Source organism: Citrus clementina, unplaced genomic scaffold (assembly GCF_000493195.1).
Source record: "Citrus clementina cultivar Clemenules unplaced genomic scaffold, Citrus_clementina_v1.0 scaffold_4, whole genome shotgun sequence".
Classification (NCBI taxonomy): Eukaryota; Viridiplantae; Streptophyta; class Magnoliopsida; order Sapindales; family Rutaceae; genus Citrus; species Citrus x clementina.
The window spans coordinates 6,835,727-6,837,690 of NW_006262274.1; the positions used below are offsets into that span (position 1 = coordinate 6,835,727).

A 1,964-nucleotide genomic window follows, 5' to 3' on the forward strand; every position below is an offset into this window, starting at 1 on the left:
AATTATATACTGTAGCAGTACCATTGAAAATAATTTGAAACCTCAATGCTCAGATTAATTCTCTACCAATAACTCTTCAAATAAAAATACAATTTTAAAAAGTGGTATAACATTGCAGAAGTAGGTTCTCTACAGTATTTATTGGTAGGGATAGTTAACATTATTAATGAAAGAATTAGTATTACAAAGGCCATCATTCATGCTAATTTATCCTTTTATGACCAAGCCAATTCAGTGGGTTGCTGTCCCATGCTCGTGTTATTTTCCTTCAAACATTGTCGAGGAAGAAAAAGAGTTAAAAAAAAAAAGAAAAACACAAATTCCAGGTGCACAAAAGAATTACCCAGAAGCAGGCATGAGATAAGGTCATCACGCTCTATCTGCCTCAGAATATAAGCACACATATGGATACTCACCTGTGAAGTGAGAGAAATAATAAAGTCATCAGGCTCTTCCGCATCTTGGTCCTCTAAATAATCCCTACTTGTCATTTCCTGTTCAAATCATGACATTCAATGAGTTAAAGAGATTTCCACAACAAGATTTTCTTAAAATTCTACTCAATTGAGGAGAAATATTTATCCCATCACACTGGTTTCACATACCTGCAAATGGAAGATTGTTTCCAGCTGCATCTCCACACGTAGAACCTTAAGGCAATCAATTGCTAATTTTCTATATTCATCTGCAAATGATGCTAAATCCCTTGAAGGTGCACTGCTTGATCGATTATGATGAGGCTTCCTACTCTCTTCTACTAGATTTGATTCTCTTAGGGTTGCTCGTCCAAGCCTGTTCATTAAATTTAAAATGATGATAATAATAATAATCTCCAAAGCTGTTAAAAGCAATTTGGTAATATAATTATTTTAAAAGAAAAATAATTGTAATGAAGTAGCAATCTGCATTAAACTTCTCTCAAGAAGCAAGGTCAGAATGGTGGCAATTCCTATAGTAACAACTAACCTATGGTGGCAAGAAAAACTAAAGCATAAATACAGTAGAAACACAGGGGAGCATCTAACAATGGGCGGACATTTCCTATGAGGGAATAGGTAGAATGGCATGTCTGCCATGCATAAATACACTTTGTTCATCAATTTAATCAACGGCCTCATCGTTTAACACTATATGCATGTTAAAGAAAAAGATGCCGAATAATCATGGGAGAACATAAGCTCCGCTACTCGCTCAAATAAGTAAAAGCAAATTTAACTCATTTACATGCATAGATAAACATTCAGTGATTTTAGGGGTTCAAATTGTTTATTAATATAACTACTTCCCATTTTCCTGATGTCAAGTTGCAGTCTAGTGATGTTTCCCCCCACCAAAAAAAAAAAAAAAGTGAAAAAAAGGGAATATGTCTATGTTAGCAACCGCATGAAAGAACTTGCCTCTCAATGGAGTCGGCAACATACTCCAATGAATCACTCAGTGATGCCAGCAAAATTAATTTGTTTTCATCATGAATTAGATTCTCCTGTAAAAAAGACAAATGGAGAAAATGTGGTGAAAATAGTTTAACAGCAAGACTATGTGTTTGAAATTCTGTTCAGTAAGTCAAGATCTTAAAACCTCAGATGAGAAAGGGGAAAAAGGCTAAATAGGAGGCACATAATTTAAGATCAAAAGAAACTTTCAATATAAAACTTAAACAAGCAGCCACCAGATACACACACCTGCCTGATAGGCCGCAAACTCAAGAATAATTCTCTCAGTTCTGATTCAACACCGGGAGTTTCAGCATCGTTGACACTACTCACACTGTCCCATTGAACATTTGGTAAAGATGCCCTATCTGGCTCAAGCCGCACCAATTTATCAATATCATTGCCTACCAATAAGCATATAACTCTGCTTCTCAAGAACTGCCCGTGATTGTTACCAAAGCATTTATGCACAGATGAACCTCACATCAAATATTATCACTATTGCCTAAATAAGGGGAAACAAAAAGCTTA

At 35.4% G+C, this 1,964-nt stretch overlaps 1 protein-coding gene across 1 annotated transcript in view; it reads right to left on the bottom strand.

Annotated features, from left to right (window-relative positions):
• The window catches only part of LOC18045640 (exocyst complex component SEC8), a 17,540-nt gene that overhangs the window by 1,660 nt on the left and 13,916 nt on the right, over positions 1 to 1,964 (bottom strand). The window contains 5 exon segments of the mRNA XM_006436436.2: positions 302 to 494; positions 606 to 792; positions 1,398 to 1,483; positions 1,683 to 1,835; positions 1,837 to 1,876. Coding sequence (XP_006436499.2) covers positions 302 to 494; positions 606 to 792; positions 1,398 to 1,483; positions 1,683 to 1,835; positions 1,837 to 1,876 — 659 coding nt within the window.